The sequence below is a fragment of the Talpa europaea genome (genome assembly GCF_964194135.1).
Source record: "Talpa europaea genome assembly, chromosome: X".
NCBI classification, from domain to species: domain Eukaryota; kingdom Metazoa; phylum Chordata; class Mammalia; order Eulipotyphla; family Talpidae; genus Talpa; species Talpa europaea.
In genome coordinates, this window is record NC_140081.1 from 4,937,504 (window position 1) to 4,963,667 (window position 26,164).

General features: G+C 47.0%; 2 protein-coding genes across 2 annotated transcripts; one reads left to right on the plus strand and one right to left on the minus strand.

Moving 5' to 3' along the window:
• The first annotated feature begins 975 nt into the window (after nucleotides 1-975).
• On the plus strand, nucleotides 976-2,872 carry TMSB4X (thymosin beta 4 X-linked). Its single transcript, XM_084258507.1, has 3 exons — nucleotides 976-1,012; nucleotides 1,929-2,042; nucleotides 2,441-2,872. Exons 2-3 carry the CDS (start codon nucleotides 1,943-1,945, stop codon nucleotides 2,473-2,475), a joined length of 135 nt encoding a protein of 44 aa, XP_084114633.1. The 5' UTR covers nucleotides 976-1,012; nucleotides 1,929-1,942; the 3' UTR covers nucleotides 2,476-2,872.
• A 3,383-nt stretch (nucleotides 2,873-6,255) lies between these two features.
• On the minus strand, nucleotides 6,256-6,683 carry LOC311187297 (acylphosphatase-2-like; the record flags this gene model as incomplete). Its single annotated transcript, XM_084258621.1, has 1 exon — nucleotides 6,256-6,683. The coding sequence occupies one exon, from the start codon at nucleotides 6,681-6,683 to the stop codon at nucleotides 6,384-6,386; it is 300 nt and encodes a 99-aa protein (XP_084114747.1). The 3' UTR covers nucleotides 6,256-6,383.
• Nucleotides 6,684-26,164: the final 19,481 nt, after the last annotated feature.

The window sequence follows — 26,164 nt, forward strand, 5'->3', positions numbered from 1 at the left end:
AGCGGCTCCTGCGGGGGCTTTTAAGAGCCTGTTGCGGGACGCGGAGGCCCTGTGAGACAGCACCCTGTGCCACAAACATGGTCAGCAGGAGGTTTCTGGAAACCTGGGCGCAGAGAGGAGAAGAGGTGCCGTGCGCACGAGCCTCAGGGCCCCGCGGTGGCCAGGGGGCCGTTTCCGAGCTGCCCGCTCCCCCGGCCGCACCCGCGGCAGCCCTCGGCGCGTGTGTGCAGCCCGCGGGCCTCGGGGCGGAGGGCCAGGGCCACCGTGGAGGCCGCTCCGGGCGCGGCGCCTCGCCGCGGGACCTACCTGCCGCGCTCGGGGGCTCTCGGCTGAGCCGCGCCCTCGCGCCCGCCCGGCAGCGCGGTCTGGTCTGAGGCGGGCGTCCAGCCGAGAGCTCCGCGGGGCCGCGGCCACCCCGTCGCGGGGGGCGCGTCCCGGCCGCAGAGCAGAGCGGGGGTCCCCCGCGCCCCGCCGGGCGGGGCGCAGCCCCCGTCTGCGGGGCTGGGGAGCCCCGGAGGCGCCCGCCGAGGCCCTGCGGCCGGCGGGTGCTGCGGCGCCGGACTCGGGCGCCCCCCAAAATGCGGGCGCCGGGGAAGCGCGGAGGCCACCGTGACGCGGCGAGCGGCGCAGGGGAGTCGGCGCGCCTTCCCCGCCGGGCAGGCCCGGCCGCGGGGACGAGGCCGCGAGGGGCGCTGCGCCGCCGGGCCGGGCCGGGGTCGGGGCGAGGCCCGGGGCCGGCCGCCGCACAGGGGCGCCGCGGGGAGCGGGGGAGGGGGCGCGGGGCGCGGGGGAGGGGGCGCGGGGGAGGGGGCGCGGGGAGCGCCGGCTTCCGCCCCCGCGCGGCGCAGGTGGGGCGCGGGGGCCGCGGGCGGGGCGGGGCGGGGCGGGGCGGCCGGCCGCCTGACGTCACCTCATTTGCATAGCGGCGCCCATATAGCGGCGCCCGCGCGCCCCGCCCGGCACTCCGCGGCGACCCCGGCTCCGAAGCTCCTCGCAGCCTGCGCCTCGCTCGGTGAGCCCCTGCCCCGCGCGCCCTGCCTGCCCCGCGCGCCCTGCCTGCCCCGCGCGCCCTGCCCGCCCCGCGCGCCCTGCCCGCCCCGCGCACTCTGCCCGCCCCGCACCCGAGCGCCGCCGCGAGCCTCCGGGAGGGGCCCGGCCGCGGGGAGCCCAGCCCGGGCGGGCGGGGTGGGGCTGCGCTGCCCGCGAAGCCCGGCGGACACGGCGCCCGCTCTCCCCGAACGCGCCCCGCGCGGCCGCCCGGGCAGCGCTCGCGCCCGGCACCAGGCCCTTTGTCCCGGCCCCCGCCCGGGGCGCGGCTCCTTCCAGGCTGGCTGCGGGCGCGGGCGGGCGGGCGCCCCTCCCTCCCCCCTCCCTCCCGGGCAGGTGCCGCGGCCCGACCCCCCGCGCGCCCGGCTTTGTGTGCGCCGCGGCGGGGCGGTGGTCGGAGGCGCCGGCCGAGCTGCCGCCTTTGTGAGGCCGGGCGGAGCGGGACGCGCCCCCGCCGGGGGCCCCGCATGTCGAAAATGGGGAGCCCTTGTGCGGCCCTGTCCTCATTTTAGGAATTTTCACTCGACCCCCCCGCCCTGCCCCGCCCTTAGCTGAGAAGGGGCTCCAGCGTCCTCCCTCCGTGCGCCCGGGTCTCCATGTGTGCGCGCTGCGGTCGCCCGCGGCCTCCATCCCGCACCCGGGAGGATGCGGCCCGCACCGGGCAGCGAGCGCCCAGCTCGGCCCCCGCGCTCGGAAACGGCGCGGGAGCAGTGGCGGGGGGGGGGGCGTCTTTTTCCTGTAGAAAGAGGAAGACTCGGGCCGGGGAAAGCGGAAGGAGGCAGAGGGGTGGCTTCAGCGCGGAGCCGGGGAGACAGGGCCGGCGCGCCCGCAGAGCCGAGGGTGGGTGGCCGCCTCATCCTCCCTCTGCTTTGTGCCCGCAGCTTCCTCTGCAACCATGTCTGACAAGCCCGATATGGCCGAGATTGAGAAATTCGACAAGTCGAAATTGAAGAAGACAGAAACGCAAGAGAAAAACCCACTGCCTTCGAAAGAAAGTGAGCGCCCCCTGCCCCCCACCCCGAGAACAGGCTGGCGTGGCGGGCGGGTGACAAGGACGCTGGGAGTGGCCCGGAGAATGGGGGGAGCCCACAGTTTCTATGGTGCATGTGGCCGGGAAAGGTTAGATAAAGATGGTTTTGCAGCCAACACAGCAAGGCTTCAATAATTTTATAATGAATATGTCCTATACCATGTCCATGCGCAGGTCCTGTGATCTGCCCCAGTGTCCTATTTAATATCAGTGTTTCAGGATCAATGCCCGTTGCCACATGGAGAATTCCTGATAGGGAAGGGTGTTGTGAAAGAAGGGCGTGTCATTGCACACTAGGCTCTACTGGATTCTCACAGTCGGTCCCCTCCATCTTTTTCTCTTTTTGTCTTTTTCCGGTCACAGCGATTGAACAGGAGAAGCAAGCAGGCGAATCGTAATGAGGCCTGGGCCACCCATATGCACTGTACATTCCACAAGCATTGCCTTCTTATTTTACTTCTTTTAGCTGTTTAACTTTGTAACATGAAAGCAGTTGGATCGAGTTTGAATGACTGTGCTGCCCCTTTTCACATCGAAGAGAACTACTGACAAGGAAGGCGCGCCTGCCTCTCCCATCTGCCTGTCAGGCTGCGGGGAAGGGAAAGAACTGGCATGTTGGCGAAGGAAGAAGCTCGTGGGACGACAGTGAAATCTAGCGTAAACACCCCGTTGGTCCAAGGTGTCCTGCAGGCTGTCCAATGCAGTTTAATCAGAGTGCCATTTTTTTGTTCAAATGATTTTAATTATTGGAATGCACAATTTTTTTAATATGCAAATAAAAAGTTTTAAAACCTGGCTGGTGTGACTGTTTGGTGTCTGGAAGGGAGCGGCGTATTTCCAGATGAAACCATGGCAAAAGGGCCTGCCTCGGTCTCACTGGGGAACAGTAAAGGATAAACATCTGGTAATTTGGTAAATTCTCCGCCGGCCTAGAAAGGGGCTTCAGCCAGGTATGTGCAATACTTCCTCTGTACTAGGTGATGGGAGATGGTTTTCTTAGGCTGGTTGAATTCCCAGTATGAAACCAAATATATGTGCAGTTCTTAACTTCCAGGGGGTTTGATAAGCCACAAGAAAAAGTCGATAAATCACTGCGAAGTGTTTCTCTAGGTATCAAACTGAACTTGGCTATTTAGCCAGTTAACAGTACTGACAACAATGTGAAGGGTCTTAGATAAAAAGTAGAAATGACATTTGAGATACAGGCTTCCTCTTTAAATAATTGGTTTCCAATTAGCATTCAGTCTTTAAAATTGCCTTTGCAAAATGATAAGCACACTTGACATAATGCATATGATTCAGAAATTATTGAATATTAATAATTTGAGAAAACCTGGCGTTCAAGGGCAAGAAGGAAATTTGTGCTAAGCTTAATTCCAGTAAGGTTTAATTGACTCATCTCCAGGGTTTGCCTTTCTCGAGTCCTTAAAACTTCTCAATTTGAAGAACATACTTGAAGGTCACTAAAACCCTAGTCCGCTGCACTTAAAGCTCAGAAAAGGAGAACTGAGGGGTTGGTCTTTTATAACAGGGATGCCCTTAAACATCCTGAATGGATTCCTCTGTTACATAAGGGAAGGTGCAAATACTTTTTCAAAACGAAAGCAGCAATTCTATTAGGCAGAGACAGCATTAAGTCTGGTGTTCTCCCAGCATCTTAGCAGATTCACCACGCAAAGGATCAACAACTTAAACTCCCTCCCCCCTTCCCCCCCAAAACCGGACTTATAAAAATATTCTTTGTGAAGGGGAGGGGGTGCACGGCAAATTGTTGATCATTAGGCCAGATGATTTCATTTCCTTTGCTTGACACTCATTTTGAGAAGTGCACAGGAAACCATTCACCTGTGGTTTAGACAATCAAGTAGACCATCCGCTACAGGCCTTTCTGCCCTGCAAGGGAGGGGCTGTGTACCTGTGGCTGCAGAACCCGCAGTGGCCAAGCCATCTTGATGGAGAAAGACAAGATGCCTGCACGCAGAGGGATGAGAGCCTTCTCAAGATGGCACTGGCCCCTCCAGCCCTGCCTTGGCTTTTCCTGCCTGCTGGGAAGGGCGTGGGCAAAGTGAGACCGACCCTGGCACAGAGAGACACCCGGCCCAAGGAGGTTTTTGCCGCATGCGTGCATTTTTCAAACAACGCAAGGATGAAATCAGAGTTGAAAAAATGAATACACCTTGAGTGTTGCTCTGTTTAAAAACTAAGCTTTGGGCCTCCCCGGTGGTGCAGTGGTTGAGCGCTGGGTTGCGAAGCTGCCTGCAGCCTCTGCAGTGCTGGTTCGATCCCGGCTGCTCCCCGGCCCCTGGGTGAGGGTCCCAGATGGCGCGCAGACCTCTCCTGCCGCCCGCTGCTCCCCTCAGCAGTGTCCTTCGGTCCTTCTGCCTGCTCTGCTCCCCGCTCTGGCTCTGGTGAATTCTCTCACCCTCCCGCGCTTCTGACTGTACCCAGAGCTTGTATAAAATAAAAATAAATAAATCTTTAAAAAACAACAACAACAACAACAAAAAACTAAACATGAGCACTAAGGGAAAGGGGGTAATTCCTGAAGTCAAGGGATGAGACAAGACTTCTCTCTCCTGGGAGGACAAAGCTAAATCGTACCACCACCACCCCCCCCCACCCTGCCAAAGTCAAATGAAAAATCTGGTCATTGAAGTGTGTCTGCTCGGGCAGAGAGATGGGGAAAATCAACAGCTTCTGCACCTGTCACACATCACACACACTGATGCAGTGGGAGAGGCTTTTTTAAAAAAATTGTTTGACGGGGAAAGAGAATTCTCTTTTCTTCCCAAGGAAGAATCTTCCCAGGAGGGGGTGGGGTGGGGTGGGGGGTATTAACAAATCAGTATGGAAACTTGGACTCCTGATATTGAGGAGCTGGGAGGGGACAGGAGGATACAAGGGATCACAGCAGTGGCAGGAGACCCTAACTACCACATCTCTGCCCCCCACCCCCAACCCCACCTCCACCACCACCTCCAGGAGGAAACAGGCCAAGGGAGTTTACGGAAGAGGTAAGAGCGAAGGTCACAAGGCCCAGTGCGGCGTGTCCGCAAATTTTGACCTGATCAGGAAGAAAAATGCAAATAGAGAGGAAACAGGCTCGCTGGAGGACTCAGCACAGCCCTGTAGTCGCTTTTTAAATCTCACAAATTTCTCAACCACTGCAACCATATTTTCCAGCCTTTCGGCCTAAAACTACTTTCTTTCAGATCAACGCAGCCTTGGAGATGTGTGTGGAAGGATTGAGTGTTAGGGGCAGTGCTGGGAGGCAGGCAGTCTCAAGAACCGCTGACCCTCTCCCTTTGAAGGACCTTTCACACCCGACAGTTGCACCTTCCCCCACACCCGTGTGGGCGAGAGCGCGACACTGTCTCCTTTAACTGCACCGCGAAGATCTATTTATTTTCCCCAAAGAAGCATCTAATGTCTCAAGGCACAACAATGAGGCAATTTTGTATATTTCTAAACATAGAGGACCATTTTAACGCTTACTAGAAAGAACCACATTATGATCAAAAAGTAAAAACAAAAAACCTTGAGCCTTTCCTAGCTGAGAATGTAAGTGGACATTGTTTAATAACATTGGCGCACTTAATACTTGATTTACCCTAGTAGCCTTTGCTGGCGTACCAGGAGAATAAGAAAATTTCCCTTTCCCCAGCGCCCTTCTGCACCCCCTCCCCAAATTGTTCCTTTTAAAAGCAGCTGACCCTGCAATCTAAGAGAATTAATCACACCCATGTGAAGTTCAACTATATATATATATTTTAAATATTCAATGAATTACGTGGTAATGACAATTTTTATTTTAGAATACTGTTTTTCCTTGTTAAAAAACATTCTTGAGGGCCTCCCCGGTGGCACAGCGGGTTGAGTGCAGCACTATGAAGCTGTCCGCAGCCTCTTCAGCGCGGTTCTAGTCCCAGCCGGCCAGGGAGCTACCCACATGGCGCGGCAGACCTCTCCTGTCTTGCCCGCTGCTCCCCTCAGCAGTGTCTTTGGTCTGTCTGCCTGTTCTGTTCCCCGCTCTGTCTCTGGTGAATCCTCTCACCCCCACCCTCTGGCCTGTACCCCAGTGCTTGTATAAATAAATACATAATAAAAATCTTAAAAAAAAATCCTTGAATAAAACTATTTCATTATCACATATTTTTAGTATGATGTACAATGTAGCCTTCAGAATAGAAAATTCCTTTTTTTTTTTTTTTTTTTACCCTACTCTGCTACTATGGTTCTAGTATATAGCCTTAGGAATAATAGTGTGTTTTCTACAGCCATAAGCATTCCAGTGTCTGTTTCTCTTCTAATACTGAATACTAAAATTAGAGTAATCAAGTTTAGAGATGGTTTTTTCATTTGAAAAGTCCACTCGGTCAATTCGAGAACTGGGGTTCCCCACTTTGCTCAGCCAGGACTTCATGGAATTGACTTTCTCTTCGGGGCCTTGGACTTGGCCTGTCACAGTGCCTGTGCTGCTGTTCATCACCCAGCCGAGCACGCCTATCTTCTTTGCCTCGCCTTCAGCGTACCTGCTGAAGCAAACACCCCGCACTCTCCCGAACACCTCGTAGTCCACGGATTTGAGGGAGCCGGCGGTAGACATGGCGGTGGCGAGCCCTCTGCTGAGGAGCTGGAGGGGGCTTCGGGGTGCGGCAAGGCAACTGCGGCTGCCGCGAGAAAGAAGGGGCACACGGGAGCGCTGGGCGCACCCCGCGCCTAGCAGCAGCCCGGGACGCGAACGCGCCCTCAACTATATTTTATTTGCCCATAATGAGAAGGGATAAAATTACAAATTGCAGACTCAGATGTGCAGTGAAGTGAGCTGTGGAGAACAGGCTCTGAGATCTCCATTTGCCTGGCTTCGCTCTTCAGGGGATACTGGTACAGCTTTTCTCTCTTTAGTCTTGGCTTTGGAGACTTCTGTGCGCAAGGGTGTCTCCATAGGAGTGGACACAGATGCTCTTTCCCCTCTCAATTGATGGAGACTTCATTTAATGTGCTTGTTTTAGGGCTACCTTTGAATCCACGAATGCCATGACAGATTGCACAATTTTAAATATATTTTTGAAATATATTTAAAGAGCTTTGAACACTAAGCGGCCACTGTCTTCGGGTGTGCTGATTTACAGCCAACGGTGTATTACGAAGTTAGGCCACTGGGTCATAGCTCCCTGCAGCATTTACTAACTGCCCATTAGGTAGCCAGTATTTTCTTTGCCACAGAGATAGTCATAAGAAAGATGCAGACCCTCATCTCAAGTCATCCCCTGGCCAAAGATGCTCTTTTCATCCAAATTTGAGTAGAAAGTGCTATGAACTTCTTCTTTTCCACTTTTAGGGTGAATGATGAACTGTGTTGGGGTGAATGATGAATTGTTTTGAAGTTTTAAATGGGTTCAGATTGATTCTTTGCTTTAGTGTGGACATTTCCCCAAATGTATCTCTAAAGATTACATTCAGATTCCTCCAAATGCTCAATGGTGAGTGAAAGTTGATGGAAACCACCAGCTTCTCCACATCACAAGCAAATATTTTATCAGTATAACAAACATAATAAACAGCATAATAATCTGGCCTGTTGTCTTTCGATAATCCTCTATGAGGAATGCTGAGATTTAGGAATGGGATGAAAGGATATTATTTTAAAACCCATCGTCTAGGATTTTTATGATTTCGATGCTAAATTTCCAGAGAAGCACTGCTTATTGCTAAATGCTTACCCTTCCTCTGTCAGTCTTTCTCCAACTGGACTGTGAGGCTATTGGGGACAGAAACAGGCACTGGAATTTTGAAGGTCCTTAGAAAACTGTAGCAAAATGCTGACCACACGAGGAGCCATAAACACAGCACCTGCTGGGTTAGAGGCTGGGTGGCTTTTGTTTTTCGGAATTCATAGCTTTGAGCTTCAAACTGAGAGGGACAAATTATGTCCATGATCTATTCAAAGCAGTTGGAGCTATTGCTGTCACCTTACTGTCAAACCACAGGAAGTTATGCCTTTCCTTATTACCACACTGACTTCTGTGCCTAGCTGATACCCTTTAGCTACACAGACTTAGCGACAGTTTTCCCAATCTAGAAACAAAAATATTTCACGAGATTAAATATATCTTGGAACAGAAAGATCCTGGAGCAGAAAGAAGACATTGATAGAAAAATTTAGGAAAGTCGCATCAAGTCTGGAGTTGGATTAATTTTAAAAAAGGAGTAATACATTGAGTGCTGTTTAGTGACTTTGACCTAAAGTAATGGCTTTCACGGAGGGTAGAAAGAATCATGCTTTATTTAGTCAACATTTATTGAGCAGCTCCTGTATGCCCTTCTCTTTCCGAACTGCTGGGACAGAACAGCCACACATGGCACCAGCCTTCTATCTATGCATCTACCCAACAACTATTTACTGAGCTTCTATTTTTCTCTGCAATACATTGGGAGATGAGGTGGAACCAGGTTCCGAAGGGCCCTTAGGCCTGGCGAAGAAGTTTGAACATTACCCTTGGGCAATGAGGAGATAACAGAAGTAGCACCACTGAGTCCAAATGAGACAGCCTGTAGATGCTTCCTGTTCAGAAAGGCAGCTCCATGGAGGTCAAGGCAAAGAAGAAGCTGTCTGTACTTGTTATTGAAAAGGATGATCAGTGTTACATTAGCTTAGCACATGAGAAGGTAATAAATCCTACTTTTATTGGTATTTCTTAGTCCACATTTCAATAAGACAGGCTGTAACGCCTCCACATTCTAAATGCTTTTCATTCTCCTTTGCTGCAAATTTTTATACTGGTGTGGACAGAAGGCTAATGTACATGAAATGGTTAAAATTATATTATTTGTGAGACTGCTGAGGTTTGCAGTGGCTTATACTAGGGCTTGCACATTAAAAGCTGGTCTTCAATCAGGTATTAGTTTCCTGAGGCCACTGGAACAAATCACCAGTCAGTGGCTTAAACAATGGAAATTCATTTTCTCACAGTCCCAGAGGTGCCTGCAGGACCACATTCCCGCCAAAGGCTCTAGGGAGAAAGCTTCCTTGCCTCTTCCTGCCGTGGCGGCTCCAGCAGTTCATTGGCTTGTGGCCATGTAACTTAAGCGTCCACCTTCATTGTCACATGGTCTCTGTGTCTTCGCTTCTGTGTCACACAAGAACCCTTCCCACTGGATTTAGGGCCCACTGATGGTCCAGGATGATCTAAAGATCCTTTGCTACATCTACGAAGACTCTTTCCAAATAAGCTAACATTGCAGGGATTTGCGCTTTTGGGGGGGCCACCAATCAACCCACTATGGCCTGCGATCAACCAGTTTTCTAGTGGATGCATCACAGCCATTGGATGAAGCAGTGAACTGGCAGGCACCCTCTCCTGAGCAAGTGAGTTTGTGGGAGGACAGAGGATGGTGGCACTTTTTTCAATTAATCAGAAAGTTACTGCATGATATAAAAATTAACATGGCAAAATGGAGAGGAATGGCAAGTGAGTGGAGACAACACCGCACGTAATGGAAGGAATATCAAAGGCTTGGGATCAGTTACATGTGCACTGTGATGACAGAAATGAAGAACATGGGTGGTCATGGGAGAAAATAATTGTGCTAGCACAGGAATCTGAAATGCCCCCAGAGTGAGTGAAAAATATCATCTGGGAAAATAAGTCCATATACGGTCACCAGTGGTTGGGAAAGCCAGTGCTGCAAATTAAAAAGGAAATAACAAAGTAAAAAGAATATAATTTATCAGAGTATTTGAAGAAAGGATCAACACATGTAACCCCAAACTTGTCATTTTCCAAGGTTATTGTTAACTTGAGTGTGGAAGGCGAGAGTACCGTAGTGCATATACCCAAGCAAATTCTAGAAGCTGTTCACATACGCCTAAGGTATTCCTCTAAGAATCCAGACTTTCTCTTTAAAGCTCCTTGTCAAGACAGATGCATGAATACATGTGAGCACCAAGAACAGACATCCTGGCAATGAGTGGGTACCAAAAGTTAAGTCTCCTCAGAGCCTCAATCGCAGTTTAAAGAATTCTTCATGTTAGAAAGAGGTGGGGTCAACCGAATCCAACCCAGACATTAGGGCCATGTGCCCCAGGGAAGGCCCCACTCTTCTGACCATATTCCTTTGAAACAACTCTGATGTCTCTGTCCTTCTCTCCGAGAAGCTGACGCCTGTGTATGTCAACCTCAGCACATGTTCAGAATTTCTTAGGCATCTGCTTCACCAGAGCCACTGGGACTAGGCCCCTGCTGCCTTGCTTTGTACCACGGGTGTTTCCAATGGGGGCCTCACCGGGGTGGGAGGGGGGTTAGGGCTCTAGGTCACGGGGTCAGGTGAACCAGGAAAGGCTGAGGCTTAGCTCAGGAAAGAAGGCTGTGGCCGAGCTTGCCACCACACGGGTGACTGCGATTGTGACCTCTATACCCCCACCCCAGTGCGGCTGCCCTGGGCCACAGCCTAGAACGTGGTTTTCCAACCACAGGCCACGTCCCCTCAGGTTCAGAAGATCAATTTAGTTGGTTTTTGCCAGTATTGAAAACAAAAATTTACAAAAACGAACAAGCCATGACAAATCACTAAAAAGAAACAGAACAGGAATGACCAGCCTCGCCTGTATGGTAAGGGGAGGCATTGTTTAATCAACCTTCTTTTCAGTTGTGTGTGTGTGTTTACTGGCCCTTCAGGTAAAATGTTTTCCTCAGTGCGAATCAGAGTCACATTGTTCAAGATAGCCATTCCCCAGCCTCCGGTCCTGGGGTCTCTCTTATCTCCATGTAGCTCTCCCTCCTAATCAATTACTTCACATCGATGCCAAACCCTGTCCTCACAGCTGAATTCGTCCTGCACACCCCCGGCCTGAATCCACTCCAAGAACTTGCGTTCTCCATTCCTTCATCCAGGTCCCAGAGCCAACAGACACCACGAGACGTTTCCACACGCTCACCACTAAATTCGCCACTTGTTCTCCATCAGCATCCCATCAGCCAAACAACCTAAGACCCTCTGTCACTTCTCTGAGACTAGATTTCCTCATCTGCAAAATGGGGGGGGTCCTAACTCAGGGGCTCAGGATGAGGGTTCAGGAGAATAGGTGCACCTCATACTTCACAGTGCTCGATAGACAGTTGGTTACAAATAACAAACGAGGACTTTCTCTTCTATAAGCACAGTACAATGGCCAAATTCAGGAAATTTAACCTCAATACAAAGCCACTGTCATCTAATAGAAACCAACTCAGGATGCCGAATTGCATTCAGCAGTCATTTCTCTTTAATCCGCAGCCATCTGCCCACTGTGCTTTGTCTTTCAAAACTTCACCTATTTTTTAAGAATCCAGAACATGGTTGGTAGAAGTCTCTCAATCTGGGTTTCCCTGGCGTGTTCTCATGATTAGTCAGATAATTGGGGTAGGAATACTCTCTGAGGCATGTCGTGTCCTGGGCGCCTCATCTAGGAGATACGCGGTATCAACATGTCCCATCCTTTGACAATGGGTGACTTTGCTGGCTGGTAGATGCAGCTGTCGCCAGGCTTCTGTACTGTGAACACGTTTCCTTTGCAATTAATAGGTAACCCATGGGAAGATAGTTTAAGACTCAAGTCTCCTGTTGCCTAGCAAAGTTTTGCCAAATAATGTGGCATGTATTTATCATCATCATCATCATCATCATCATCATCATTATTATTCATTTTGGCATTTATTGATTAGACTTGCCTGCATCAATTATTTCTGTGAGGTCAGCAAAAACGGTGAATGTCTATTATTCCTTCTGGTGTGACTTGTCATTTTTGCATGTTCTGCCTTATACATATAAACCAATGAATGAAATCTCAAAATTTATATGCTAACAATATTAAAAATAAAAGTAGCTTGTACATATAGCAGGCTTGCTCTGCCTGACTAAATTTGATACTATAGAGCTGCCATGTTATGAGGAGTATTTTCAAATGCCCTTTCACAATATGGCTGACGCTGTCATTTCGACTTGAAGAGTCAGTTGAGGGTGTATTTGCAACCAACATTCTCACATGTGATGGCTGGGATTTTATTTTTATTTTTTTAAAGATTTATTTTTATTTATTTATACAAGCACTGGGTACAGTCAGAAGCGCGGGAGGGTGAGAGAATTCACCAGAGTCAGAGCGGGGAGCAGAGCAGGCAGAAGGACCGAAGTCCACTGCTGAGGGGAGCAGCGAGCGCAGCAGGAGAGGTCTGCGTGCCATGTGGAACCTTTGCCGGTGGCCGGGGATCGAACCAGCGCTGCAGAGGCTGTGGGCAGCTTCGCAACCCAGCGCTCAACCTCTGCACCACCGGGGAGGCCCGATGGCTGGGATTTTAAAGAACACAGATTCATGCAGATACATCACATTTGCCTTCAGTCCAAACTAGATCTTTACCATTCACTTTGATCAACTACAAATTTTACTCAGTTCCCATGATCTGGGAGAAAGACAAGTTGTGGCCATAGCAAACACTTGAGGTGTTAGGGAAAGGCAGGTGCTTTTTGTCAGGTATGGGATAGACAACGATTGTTTGCATCATAAAGGAAAATTCAGTGCGACTGGAATAAGAAGGCGAGGACTCCAGCCCATTACCTCTGTAGCTATACTAAGGCTCTTTCTCTGAGAAACAAGAAGTGACTTCCAGATGGCCAGTTGTACTCGAGTCTGGCATCTGAGTTTCAGCACGCCTCAAACGGACATCAGCCGCTCCACTGGTCAAACATACCTTCCCAACACTAGTTGGAGAGGAATAAAAGAATCTTCAAGCCTATCTGACCCTCTCCCTTAGTCTACCTGGAAAAAATGGCTTCGCTCAAATACTCCTGTTTGCTCAGAACCACTGCGCCCCGTCCTATCTGGAGCTTGGGGCTGGTGCTAATGCATACCTAGGCGATGACTCAGCCCGGACTCACTTGAAAGAGTCCCTGGCCTCATATTTGTTATGGAAACCAGGAAAAAGTCTATGATTTCATTGGGGGCATAGCCTCAAATGAGGTAGTCTCCAAGATAAAATCTGTAAAACTGTTCTCCTGTTTTTAGTGGGAAGTGGGGGGGAAAGTAGTTGACCTTTTACAAATGCTTTTAATTATTAAAAACTTTTAAATACATAATACATTTTATATGGTTCAGATATTAAAATAAAAGGTATATTTCCACTCAACAGATTCCTTGCTCCCTGTGGGTGACATTTTTAAATAGGTTTTTTGTTTTACTTCCAATATATATGCAAAAGCAAATATATATTTTTATCCCCTCTCTCCTTATGCAGCTGGCATTTAAAATGATCTTTCTAATATTCTTAAACTTTAAAAATCATTATAAGAATAACATATACCTGTTAATTTAAAATAAATCAAATGACACAGAATAGATACATGAAAAAGGGAAAAGTTCCCCTAAGGTCCAACTCATGTTCCAGAAAAAGCTACTGCTAACAGTTTTACGTGAACCATTCCAGATGTTGTCTGCCAGTGGTACTCAGGGCAAGGGCTGCTTGTTAAATTTTCCAGAAATTTGAGAGCTGCTTGTTAAGCACAGTTGCTACAAATTTACAACGAAATAAATTGTATTAAAGTAAAAGCAATAAATACTCAAAACTCATCACTGCCTAATTATTTGACTATAGGTTACCATGATCTATGCTTCTGGGGTTAATTACATCTATTGCATCTATCGGGTAGAAATACTATAAAATGGTGGCTATAAACATCTTCCTCTTGAGTGGAGAACTTTACACGTACTCTCTTGACATAGAATGAAAAGATACTCTGTCAAAATGGGTCAAAAGTAACTATCAAGAAATGTAAAGGAGGCCTCCCCTGGTGGCGCAGGCGGTTGAGCGCTGCACTGTGAAGCTGTCCACGGCCTCTGCAGCGCCAGTTCAATCCCGGCCGGCGAGGGTCCCACATGGTGCAGCAGACCTCTCTGTCTCGCCCGCTGCTCCCCTCAGCAGTGTATTTCAGTCAGTCTGCCTGTTCTGTTCCCCACTCTGTCTCAGGTGAATCCTCTCACCCTCCCGTGCATCTGGCCTGTACCCCGGATCTTGTATAAAATAAATAAATAAATCTTTTTTTAAAAAAAGTAAAGGTACAATTAAAATGCAACCTTTTTTTTCTTTTAAAGCAAATTGGCCTTACAATAAATAACATTGCTGAGCTTGGGGAAAAAAATTGGCTGCTTCTCATGGATATACAAATACCCTTTCCCTTTCTTTATCCACATGCCCAGATAGATGAGATGGCCCTCCCTCATCCTGGAAACTCTCCTCTCTCATCGACCTGTAACTTTTTGGTTGTCATTTCAACATCTCACTTTAGCTAGAACTTTCCAGCTGCCATTTATTCTACCTGTGTGACTTCAATATGGGTTTGTCCAAGGAACTAACCTTGACCTTACACTTTTCTAACATATACTCTTTCTTTCCCTGAGGCTTTAATTAGTTGCTCGAAACTGGTGACTCAGTGGATCCCGTGGACACCACCTGACTCTCTTTGGCTCCATCTGGCTAGACATGGCCCCTTAACTGTTGCTTAAAGCCATCCCCTCTTCAAAACTTGTCCTCCCAACTTGTTAATGGCACCATTATTGTTCAAGTCACATGACATGTCACCCGTATCTCGTTCCTCTTCACTCACAGGCATTACGCCCCAGCCTGGGAATCAGATAGTGCGCTGCTCTGTAATCACCAGCTCTGTCCCTGGATTCAGGTTTTTCCTTTTTTTCTGTCAAGCTCTTTCTTCCCCATCCTCATCCCAGTCATCACGCTTTGAATATTAAAAGATAACATGATAGAAGAGAAGAGACGCACCTTCCTTACAGAATAATTCCAAAGTATGTATGTAGATCCCCTCCACGAGGGGAGATCAATCCCTCCACCCTCAGTGGGCCAGATTTAGGGACTCGCTTCAAAGAATAACGTATGGACACAGAAGTGAGCACAGCAGCATCAGAGTGGGGAAAGCTGGCAGACAGCACCCCAAGTGATGAAGGGGAACATCACCAGGATGTATAGATATTAGGTTCCCCCCTGAAATGTTCTGGTGAGAAGGGTACTTCACCTCTTTTCAAAAACGCCTGACCCCAGTCTGAGAAAAAAATCAGGTAAACCCAAACTGAACAATATTTCACAACATTCCTGACTAGCACTACCGACACTTGTCAAGGTCATGAGAAAACATGGCGAGACGAGGAAACTGTCACAGCCCAGAGGGGACTAAGGAGACGTGACAGCTAAGTGCAACTCGGCTTCCTGGGTGGAATGCTGGAACAGAAAGGGGACATTTAGTGGAAAGACCAGCGAAACTAGAATCGACTCTTGAGTTAATTAATAGTGATGTAGCACTGCTGGTTTCTTAGTTGTGTCAATTGTACCTTGTTGATGTTAGATGTTAATAATGGGGGAAATTGTCTGAATGTCAATGGGAACTTTGTGGCCTACTTGTGCAACTTTCCAGTAAATACAAAATTTTTCCAATATAAAGTTTACTTTAAAGAAGTCGAACAAACCAAAGATAACATCTTTTAATTCAACATAGAGTTGAATAATTCCATGCTCCTCCTATCCTGTTATTGTACAGACCAATTGTTAACAGAGTAGAGACTGTCTTCCATTTGTAATGATACGTGGCTATTTGTGTATAAAGCAGCTAAAATAAAGGCTGTGGGTTGGACACAGGCTTGTTCGTTCGTTCTGTTTGATTCTCTAGCCATAGTCTCTGTCTGGAGAGACTGAAAGTGTGCACTGTTTGTATTTGAATGGGCAACTACTCCCCCATGCCCAGAAGAAACTGCAAGCACATGTTCTCTTGAAGGTCTTCCTATGAAGACCTGCTTGATTATAATTAAAACTTTCATTTGACTATTTCAATTAAAGAACAGCTATCAATTAAGGTAACAGTACTAAAATCTCTGGGGGTAAGTCTACAAATCCTCTGTAATTAGAGAGCTACAAAGCTTAAGGAACACTAATTCTTTTCAGCATCAAGGTCTCATTTTGTAAGGAAGCTGGTATTTTTAAATCACAGCTCTTCCAGGACTGAGGACAAATTTTGGTTCTTGCTTGAAATCGTTTGCCCTTTATGAACTAGACTTAGAAGACTGATTTCTTTTGTCCTGACTGGACACGTGAGAACCTGGGTGGTCTCGGTCATGTGGTGACCTTTCTAGATTGGAGTTCCCACAGCTCTAGTTAGAGTTTGGGTTAGTAACCTTCTTTGACTCTTTGGCTTCAAAGAGGTTGGCGCTTTTATTGTGATAGTGAAAATCATACCCCCCAACACAACCTCTTGTTTTAAACAGAAGGCATTAGTTGTCTTTGTGTGGTGAGCTTGGTTATCAAAAGTTTGTCTATCCTACTTTGCACTTGTCTAAATTCTCCAAATACGTGTGTGCGTGCTTGCACGCGTTAGAATAAAAAATAAAATAGAAAGATATTTTTGAGAACATATTAAGAACATTAACAGATTTTTCATTAAGATTTACTGAGTTAAACTCAGGTGAGCCTTAATCCTTCACTTTAATGAGAATTTTGCCGGGACTATTTGAAAGTTGAACTTGACCTTCAGTCCATCCCCTGACTGTCTTTTTCCACTTGCTAGTCTTAATATTTGTACTTTCTCTTTCTAGATCTTATTCCTTAGTTTTTATCTTTTTTTTTCCATTGGTTTTAAACAAACAATGAGCTTTAAAAAGAACATTCCTCCTGGTAGATATCTCCCGAGAGCTTATATTTACTTTAAACTGAATTCTAGCCAGACCGCCCAAGTGGACACTCCTGATTTTTCACTATCCATCTTCTTTCACACTGTGGCGGAGACAATGGCATAAAAACATATAGCCATGCAGAGTTCCAATGACCCAACAGGACAATGCAACAGTCTGAGAGTGCCTTGCTATTTAGTTCCAGAAAAATGTTTCATACTTTTCCTTCCTTCCTTTCCTCTTCCTTTTAAGGTTTGCAAACACAAAATTACAGACACGGTAACTTGATGTGTAAGAATTTGGACTCCAGAAAATGGGACTGTCACTTGCTCTGTTTTCCTTTGGCTAGGAAGATGCCTCGTCTTATAGGCAAACACTATCATCCAGTCCTTTAGGTCTTTTAAAGTTACACGTGTTTGTTTCAGAACACCATGCCAGCATGATACTGCCGTCAGCTACATGAGACTAAAGCCATACAATTTGTTTCAAAGCAATGAATGAGGACACGAAAACTGGATGTTTGACTTTGCCCATGACTAGGTTAAGTTGAGAGAGATCTGGATATGGGTGGGTCTTTTAGGGTTTCCTGTCTTCACCGCCCCCAAACACATGGAAGGTCTCTGCCACCACATGGCCCCATTTTTCATTATACTAGTATGCGGATGGCAAGTAGTGAAAAAGTTCTATGGAGACTTCACCTACTACCTGGGATTTCAGTTGTGAGAACCCCAGGTGCATCCCAGCTTACTGGGTAGAATTAAACGTGCACACAGAACCAGTTCCATTAGCAAAAGTAGATTCCATCTCCTCTTTGAAGATCTGGCAGAATTTGAGAATCTGATATAATTTGAGAGTCAGGACATCTCCAGTTAGTTTAGTAACATCTGTCTACCTACTGCTATATTTTCATCCATAAAAAATTTCACCCACAAAAGAGACAAATCTTTTAGAATAAGTCATGAACGCTGGCATCTCTCTACACACCGGAGTCAGTGAACTCTGACCAGCAGGCCAAACGTGGGCAGCTACAGCTTGGGAGCTAAGAATGGCGATCACATTTGTAAATGACTGGAAAACAAATGGAAAGAATACTATTTCTTGGCATGTAAACATTTAAAGAGTTCTAGTACCAATTTTCAGTATGTGTGGGGGGCTGGTGGGGGTGGTTTTCCACAAATCCAAACCATGCTCTGACACCAGCTGGCTGTCCATTAATTTGCAAGAGCAGCTCACAGAGCCCAGGGAAACGTTTCCTCACTAGACTATGGGTTTACTATAAAAGGAAGCAATTCAGGAGCAGCCAGATGGAAGAGCCTTACGGGCAAAGTATGAGAAAGGATAGTCCACGTGTCTAGAACCCTGTCCATTTGGGGTTTTCATGGAGGCTTTCTTACACCTTTCTGACGGATGAAATCATTGGCCCTTGGTGAATGCTTCAACCTCGAGCCTCTCTCCCTTTTCCGGAAATCAGGGGGTGGCATGGAAAGTTCCAATCCTGTATGCAAGGTTGGTTCCCCTGGCAACCAACCCCCCTCTTCAGGTGCTTTCCAAATGTCACCTCCTTGACATAACAAAAGACACCTTTAGGGCTCCTGAGCTGCCCCAGTTGGCCTGGCCAAGCTCTTCTCCAACTGCCACCACAAGAGCTGAAGCTGTACTTCCTGCCAAGGTCAAGTTCCCCTGACCTCAGCAGCCATAGCAACCACCTGCAGAGGTGCTGAGTCCCTGGCTGTAGCCCAGCTGCCAGCCAAGAGCGCACGGAGTCACCTCACGCTGGACCGTGTCATCCAGAGCTGCGTGCATGACCAGGCCATCGAGCGTGCATGGTCGGCGACCAGAAGTCACGTCATGTGTTCTTTGTGCTCCTTGACTCCACCCTCCAGGACTAGCATGGCAGCTCCATGCACACTACAAACTCCAGACTGACCACAGCCTGACAGCCAGTAGGGCAGTGATGATGTGGACCCCCACTTCCTGCTGAGCTCCAAGGTGCACACTGGCCACACCAGCTGCCGGGAGCACCGAGCCCTTGACAAGCCACCTGGGGAGCCCCATCACATCTGGACAGCCACCTGGCCGACAAGTACTATGCACTCGAGGAGCATGATGGAGGGGGAGCAGCAATGGCTCATCCTGAGCCCTTCCTCTGCGGTCAGCCTGTGTTGGCCTTGCTTCTGGCTTTCCAGCATGGCTGGCAAATGGCCTGCTGCCCATGGCACCTGGCACAGTGACAGCAAGACCCTCCCAGTGTGGGTCAAGGAGGTCCACGTACAGGTCAGCAGAAAGGGGGTCACACAAAGGGTGTGTTTGCCCGCTTTTGCCACAACCTCACTCAGACTGAAAGGTTCTTCAAGCCTAAGAACTATACATTCACGTGGAACCCTCAGCGGGGCTCCATCCTCCCTGCCCGTCCAACCTGGGCACTGGGCTGCCAGCGGGGGAGAAGATCAAGTGGCCCCACCGAATGAGACTGGTCCAGGCCCCGAGGAAAACAGTATGGAGGTTTCTCCAAATACTAAACGCAGATCGACCCTGTGATCCGTCAACCCCTCTCCTCAATATCTACCCCAAGAATACCAAAATACTAAATGAAAGGGCTATCTGCACTCCTATGTCCACTGCAGCACAGTTTACAACAGGCAAGCGACGAGACCACCTAAGCGCCCAGTGACAGACAGTGAATGAAGAAGATGTGGCATGTATACGTGACAGCATACTACGAACTGGCACCCAACGCCCACCAAGCTTCTCATACGATGCAATTTCTACTGAAGCACCTTGCAGAGGCAGGAAAAATAAAAATCTGGAGAGGAAAGTAAAGTGCAAAAAGCAAAAACCTGAAGTCTGCTTTGTGGGAATGTTGGATGAGTACAGTGCGCAGATGAAAGTCATTTCTGGGGGTCTGACTGCCCTTGCGGGCCAGCAGCACACGCTGCGTCCTGACAGCAGAGCCTCGCAGCCCCAGGTAATCACTAGCCCCTACTGACTGACCGAGGAAGGACACCCAGCTTTGATTCTGTTCTGGAAGGCAGTGTTGAGGGCCTCAAAGCAAATATAATTTGGGGGTCCCATGAAAAGGCTGAGAATGTGGCCTTTCATTTATGGCTCCTCAAAAGGCCTACCTATTCCTTTACCTTGCATATACTTTATCCCACTTGGGAGCGGATAAGTAAGATCAGAGTTCTAGTGGCGGTTGCAACTCTACAGCTGGGGACAGGAGGGCCTGAATAGAGGCGAGACTCGGCCGAGAACAGTAGTTTCCATTTTGGGTGTGAATGTGTGTGTGATTTTGGGGGGAATCTCTTGGTACAGTAGCTCATGTATTTATCTCATGTATATGGAATCCATTTTCTATATATTTGTGTGATCAAACTTTTTATTGACCGTTTTATGGGTATCAGCATGTATACTTGTTGGCCTAATTTTCTATGATGTTTAACAAATTACCAAAAATGTACTAGATACTCCAACTTAGGCACAGACATTTTATTCCTACAGTGGAAAATGATTAATATTTGGGCCTCCCTGGTGGTGCAGGCAGTTGAGCGCCGCACTGTGAAGCTGTCCACAGCCTCTACAGTGCGGGTTCTATCCCGGGCGGCTGACGAGAATCCCCCATGGCGCGGCAGACCTCTCCTGTCTCGCCTGCTGCTCCCCTCAACAGTGTGTTTCGTCAGTTTGCCTGTTCTGTTCCCTGCTCTGTCTCTGGTGAATCCTCTCACCCTCCTGCGCATCTGGCCTATACCCTGGTTCTTGTATAAATCAACCTTTTTTTTAAAAAAAAAAAAAAAGATAATATTTAATGTCACCAAAATGGCCATCATCCGGTCTCTAAGAAAGCAAGATCAGAAGAAAGAAACTAGGCCTGAAAATTAATTCCGGTTCTGCAAGAGAAAGGGCTTGCTCTGGTGCTGATTAAGGACAAGCTGGTTCAGTCAGTGGTGCTTTAACAAAAAGCAAGACATATGGCACCTACTACATGTTCTTTGAATGTAAATCTGGACAGAGGTAACTGCTTAACTCTTGTTGGCGGATCAATTGATGTGAGCATCTTGTTTTGAAAGTCAAATCACTCACCTAGCCAAATTATCTCTTTCCTTTGTTGTTACCTGACAAACTATTTTCACATGACAAACATTTAATGTGCCCGCAGGGCCCTCCCCTCTTCCCCATTTGAAGATAAGATCTGTTAATATGAAACCAATAGAGAAAGTCAAAGTGTAAGAACACTTGCCAAAGATCTTGATAAAGCATTGTGTAGCAAAATGGAGAACTACAAATATTAAATCCAGGACCTGTGCTGAAAAAGACTTCTTATCCAACTCCTCGTTGCAAATTAAAAGTCTACACTGAAGTGTTCCTCTATGAAGGGGAGGAGGAAAAATTCAAAACCATCCCCCTCAAAGAAACCCCCCCAAAAGAATCACTCCAAATTGGCTCATGTCCTTGGAAATAAAAAGACAGCGCTCCCCCAGTACAGACTCCCTGACATGCAGAGAATGCGCAGCCCAGTCCCTCGGCAACAATGGGTGGACAGCTGGGCTCACAGAGCGGCTTTGTCTTCTCACTCCCCTGTCATCTCATTCCCCAATGGCTTCTGGCATGATGATGGGGAGAGGGCCCAGTCACTGAGGTTCCCCCCCTACCCCCGTGACTGGGATGACTGTGGGCGGTGTCTGGAGAGGCTCAGAGAGGAAAATTCCTGGGGGCAGGGGCCTGCTATGGCTCCAATAACTCAGCCGCCCTGGAATTCCTGACAAGTCTGGTGCCTTGTGCTCCTGAGGTTCCTGCCAGAGCAGACCTTGTTCTAAAGGGTCAGAGAAAAGAGGGGAGAGAGCAAAAGCCGCCAGCTCTCACAGAAGCATTCTGGGTCTCACTGTCGAGGAGAGGCCAATCTCCCAAAGGCAGCTCTAGAAGCTGCTACATTTCTCACAAAGTAGGAAGGACTTGAAGGCTGGAAAATAATTTCTTGCCTTCCTTTACAATCTCTGTATATCTTCTATTTTTATCATTAAATAATTGAAGGAAAATACAACAATGGAGGCAACCATCCAGAAATTTCCAAACATCCAGGTGTTTGACACTATGGAAATATAGACAAAGTGCCTGGCTATCCATGGGCTCATTATCTTTTTCAGTAGTTATTTGCACATTCACGTGTATTTATTTGGAGGGGGCTGGATGGGCAGGCCATGAGGACACGGCCTTCATTCTACACACACTTATGAGGCATCTGCTATGGGTAAGACACTGTGAAAGACACACAAATGAAGCAGAGGGACTCCGACCTGAAGGATTCAGGATGCTATGGCAGGGACTAGATATCTTGGAACAAGTTTTCTTCCTTGCTCTATTGCTATTCATACACCTGCTGGAAAAGTCAAATGAATGGTCAAAAGCATTCAGTGAGTTGCCTAATTCTAGTACAAGGCAAGAGATTTCTTCAAGTTGAAGAGAAGCAGGAGCATAGAATTGCCTAATTCTAGAAGAGCACAAGAGTGAGACTGAATTGACTGGTAACTCAACAAATGTGGTTAATTTGATTTCCAGTTTGCTTATAGCCAAACCAAAACCTTCTGTGGGAGGGAGGGAGCTCCCGGACCCTTGTCTACTGGAGGAACAAACGACCAGGCCAACTGCCATCAGGAAGGCCAAGTTGCAAGCAGCCTCTCAGAAGCAATTTTCACTTTTGAACCAAGTGTTTGGTTTCACCTCACACTTCTTCCAGGGTGCTTTGTGATCCCAGGCTGGATTTCCTTCAATCCACCTCACTTTCTCTTTAGTCATCAGTTGCAAAACAGGATAAAATACCTTTATTATTGAAGCCCAGCATTACACCTAAGATGTCTCTTCTCAGAAACCAGCAAGCTGCTGCACTGATCAAAAAAGCGAAAAGCAGTGGGGGTAGCTTGGGTGTGTACTGTCAGTGGGTACTGCACATTATAGTAAGAAAATCTCAGAGCAAGTATCTTGTCTCAGCTTCTTAGATTCAATTACTGCTACTTTCCGAGAGCCTTTTTACCTTCTAAACATTTGTGGCATTTTCCTGAAAGCAACAACCAACCTAATACATAGATACATGTGAGAAAAGAGAGAGAATGCAATTTGCATCAGCTGCAGCACTATTGCTAAGAAAAATAATCCATGTAGGTCCTGATGCAATTTAGTCTTCTATTTCTGAATTGTTGCAGCCAGTTAAGCTGCCTGTCCATGGGTGGAACCCTAACAGAGAGGTGTATTTTAACCAGGCTGTGCCCACTCTTGGGCTGGGACTCCCTGGAGTGTTGCAAACAGAATGCTAAAGCCAAACTCCACGTTATTTAAGTGTTTGTGTCCACGCAAGGTGTCATAACCCTGCCTCTCAATTCCATCTGAAGCTGGGTCAGGTGGCAGACACTCTCCACTCTGAGGCAACAGCAGGTTTGAATTGCTCTTTTGTGCTCAATAAAGGCTAAGTAGGAAGTGAAACCTTTGGCACTGCTGTTTTTTCAGACAAATCAGAAACAATGCTTGCCCACGCATTCTCCTCAGGACTTGCTAAAAAGAAAGGGTTGAAAATAGCAGATAAGAAGTGTTGTCTGTTTTGCTGCCTATTCTCTGGCTATGCGATGAAAACTGGAAAATGACACTGAATGTGGCGTTTGAAATTGCAGTGTTGTTTTTTGCTGTGATGACAGGCTCCAGAAGCCCAGAGTATTCAAGAAGTCTGAGTGTGTCCCAGGAACCAGTTCAGCCATTTCTCAAGAATGCAAAGGACAGGGGCCGTGCGGTAGTTTCCTCTTCCCAGTAGTGAGCTGGGCAGAAACACATGCAAACAAAAATCAAGAGCCCCAGAGAGTAACGAGATCATTTCCAAACAGTGAGATTGAACTTCAAGACTTCAGCTCGAATAGCACTAATTTAAATCCAATTGCTCTAGCTCTGTAATAAAGTGTGAGGTTAAGTAGACAAACAGGTTATTAGAGTTCTCTCCATACTGAAAAAAAGACAACAGAAAGTAGAGTGATTTTTTTAAAATCTAGCATTTATATTTCAATAAAGCTGGGGGAAAATCTAGCATAAAATGAGAACATATGAAGAGCCCTTGAACTTCTTTTCCCTGATTTAGAGTGGCTATTTTCCCCTTTTCCTTTATTATGCTATCTCAAAGATGTTAAAACAGAAGCCAGGCCTGAGCTCCAGGGAGAGGCTGCATTTTATTCACCTCTGTGTCGCAGAGAGCCAGAAATGGAACTGGTAGCTTTTATTGAATGGCCTTCCCATCCTGCTCCCCTAATCTGCCCTCTCTTTGGGATAATGTTAGATTTGTATCATGAAAAACAAGTAGTGCTGCTTGTCCTGCTAGGAGTACATTAGGGAGAAGGTGAGAAGGTGAAGCACCTCTGGGGTATTCCTCTTTTTTTTTTCTTTGAGTTGGAAGATTTATTGAGAAAATATGTCTTCAGTTACAGGGTGGCTTGGCATTCTAGATCTTTCTTACTTCCTGTTAAATATTTGCATTTCTATGGTCTACAGTAGCAAAACATTTCAAAAAACCTCATGAAATGTGAGGATTCATTTCATTCAACTGTACTTCTCTGTCTCTGGGGTCAACATGACAATGTTTTGCTCATTTCAGAACTGTACAATTAAAGTCCAAGACTGTAAGCTCTTCCTCTTTCCTATTTTTGCATCTACATATCATTCCATACAGGAAAAAAATATTCAGATTTCCCTCCTTTGGGTAGGAAACAAAAAACCCTTTTCAGGGATTTTGATGAATCTTCCTCTAAACCTTAGCTTTATCCATACATCCTGCTAATTAAACCACCATTATAAAATCAATAGAAGTGTCTGTCTTCATGATCAGGGGAAGCATAAAGAAATTCAGTAAAGAATTAAAATCTTCCTTTTCAAGGACTTTTATGATCTTTCTCCTCTGTGAAAATCCCTCCATGTCTTTGAATGTTCCATTTATACTACTATGTCAATGATTCCCAACTTAAAAAACAAACAAACACTTCCTTTTTGCAGCCTGAATTTTTTGTGGCCTCCCACATTATAATTACCTTTTTGAATTCTGAAATAGATTAGAAAGGGAAGACTCTTCTGACTGAGGAATTGCATTCATTTGATTGGGAAAATACACATTTGACATTGAATCTCTCAGTTCAGTTAGAACCAAGCGTGAGAGTGAAGGAATCTGAGACCTTCCAGAAAAGAATCTCTGTTGCTTTCACTCAACCATTTGGTCGCTTCCTGGTGTTGTTTTCTTTATTTTGTCTTATTTATTTATTTTTATTTTGGGGTTACATTTTTGCTTCTCTGTATGCGCACATGTTCCACTCACCCTCCACCAAACCACCCATTGCCAATACCCATTGGCCTCCCTCCCCTCTGTCCCTTCTGGAAACCATTAAATTCTTTCACTAAGTCTAAGATTTATTCCTGCTGTATCTTGCCTGTGTATGCTTTTTGGTTATTTATATTCCACAGATGAGCGAAACCATCTGATATTTATCTTTCACGTTCTAACTTATTTCACTTAGCACAACCAACCTGAGCTCCATCCATTTTGTCCCAAAGGCTCAGCTCTTTTTTTGAAGAGGAGGGGCCATCTTGCGATATCCCACAGGCCTGACAGCCCAGTCCTGCTTCAGAAACTAGCTCTTCACATACTGCTTAGTCCATTCTCTTTGCTTAGGAAAGACACCGCACTGACCTCTGAAACATCTTTGGTACTGCACCTCGCTTTGCATTTTACTCTAAAGTGAAAGGCCTCAGTCCTCCATCTAGTAAAAGATCCAATCAAATATGCGTGGCCTGGCAATCTCCATCTCTGAAAATTTTGCCCTTTAAATCTTGTTTTGCTTTCTTTTTTTTTTTTTTTTCACCATTGTAGGGTTTTTCAGTTTTCAGATGAGCATAAAGGTTTCAGAGATGCTTTCTCTCCAGAGAGGAACATCAAGCCACTCGGCTGAATGGATCAAGAGTCAAGGTTGCTGGAATACCCAGTAAGAAAAGATGGCCCATTAGCCACCTTTCCTACCTGTCCTTTAGTCTCACTTGAAAACTGATTTTTTCGCTCCTAATGTCTTTTCATCATAATCTTTACAATCATCTTCTCAATATGTTAACTTACAAATTAGTGAGAAGGCTCCATTAATTCTCAGCACAGAAGCTATCCTTTGGGTTCCTTTGTGACAATTGCTTAGCTTATATAACACATGACTAGAATGAACTTCTTTTGAAAATGCTGATACTGGAAACACATCTTCATCAGCAAAATCAATGATGTCTTCCCCTCCTGGGCTGACTGGCAATGACCCCATAACCTTACCTCGACCATGAAAATTTCCCAGTTCACTCAGTTCCCAAACCTCATCACTACTTCAATTCTCTAGGTTGCT

Bases quoted from the DNA above. Each gene is read 5' to 3' on its own strand.
- TMSB4X (XM_084258507.1), top strand. From the start codon at position 1,943: ATGTCTGACAAGCCCGATATGGCCGAGATTGAGAAATTCGACAAGTCG. The intron at 2,043-2,440 runs GTGAGCGCCCCC...TTCCGGTCACAG, and splicing joins CCCACTGCCTTCGAAAGAAA to CGATTGAACAGGAGAAGCAA.